This window comes from Aulostomus chinensis, chromosome 15, assembly GCF_037954235.1.
Source record: "Aulostomus chinensis isolate RoL2024-O1b breed Wild chromosome 15, RoL_Achi_v1.0, whole genome shotgun sequence".
Lineage (NCBI taxonomy): Eukaryota > Metazoa > Chordata > Actinopteri > Syngnathiformes > Aulostomidae > Aulostomus > Aulostomus chinensis.
The window spans coordinates 2,056,165-2,057,500 of NC_141334.1; the positions used below are offsets into that span (position 1 = coordinate 2,056,165).

The window sequence follows — 1,336 nt, forward strand, 5'->3', positions numbered from 1 at the left end:
CAGAGACAAACATCAAGACATCAATCATCAACTTGGAGCTTCAATGGATCTTAGACAGTCTGGAAGCTCAGCTGAAGCTCCCGTCTTCCGTTGTGTAACATCCTGTAACCTGATCCACTGGATGAGCAAGTTCACAAATGAAAGTGTAAATTGTGTTAATATGGATCGTTCTGCCAGCGCGGTCTCCGCGACGCACGTTTGATATTCTTATCAGGAGCAGAGACGCCGCCACGGTGCAGCTCAGGAGGCTTTATTGATCTATTTTGCGGTGGCGGATTAAAGTAAGAGTACAATCACAGTAGTAATTTGAGGATCGTCCCATTATATAATAACTGCAAACGGATCTCCACTGATCCCTCGATGATATGCAGACTCAACTGATACTTAGTATTTATACTTTGTGTTTTCTCCATCGTTCCTCTCGGTGCCAAACCGCTGGAGACAAGCCAGGAAGACACGACTCATCCAAGAGCTAGAAACCAGCGGGTCGGCCGACGGTACCTGACAGAACTACGTGATAAATGTGCTACAGTGCAAACACAATTCTAAAATGATGACATTTAATACACATAAAGTTTCACACAACATATTTTACAAAATGCAACATGTCAAAAAAACCTCGAGACGGCGTCGTACTCATGAGACGTTGCTGTTTTTGGGAAAGCTCTTTTCTTTTCCGTGTGTTCCAAAGTCTCTTCCTCTGAAACTTTGAGGCTGCTGACACGTTGAAGTCTTCTCCGAGATGTTGTGTTTTCCAAAATGTTGCATTTTATTAAATGTCTCTTGTGTTTTGTCCCTCAGGGCCACCATATATAACCACGTAGAACACTGACATACGCCACTCACGAACCATCCATTATATTCTATTTGACTCTTATAGACGATATTGTGGGTGAGTGAGATTATGGTCACCCATTTTACATACATACATGTTTCAGGCTCCTCCCACCCTGACACCTGTATATGTAGTAGTAGTAGTAGTAGTAGGAGTAGTAGTGGTGGTGGTAGTACTGTATGTAGGATGGTATAAAGGATGGGTTCTTCTAAATCAGGTGAAGCTCCAGCTGGCCCAGAGCAGCAGCAGCGTGCTCGCGTACGAGCCCAGAACAAACAGGTAGAGCCGGAAGAGGAAGCAGTCCAGCTTGGAGCAGAGCGCCAGCCACTCAGCCTGAGACGAAGACTCGCCGTCCTCCTGGGAAAAGGCCAGACGCAGGGAAACCAGCTCCTGGAGGAGCCACTCCAGGCCAGAGGGGGCGTCCTGGAGCTCTTTCAGGCTCAGCATGTCTTCCTCCAGAGAGGACTCCAGCTCAAAATCTGAGAAAAGAATAGAGAACCT

At 46.4% G+C, this 1,336-nt stretch overlaps 1 protein-coding gene across 1 annotated transcript in view; it reads right to left on the reverse strand.

Annotated features, from left to right (window-relative positions):
• Positions 1-1,336, reverse strand: part of htr3b (5-hydroxytryptamine (serotonin) receptor 3B) — a 7,126-nt gene continuing 5,790 nt past the window's right edge. Inside the window, exon 10 of the mRNA XM_086226560.1 lies at positions 1-1,314. Within this exon, the coding sequence (XP_086082686.1) occupies positions 1,049-1,314 (266 nt within the window). The 3' untranslated portion in view covers positions 1-1,048. The remainder of the gene's footprint in view (positions 1,315-1,336) is intronic.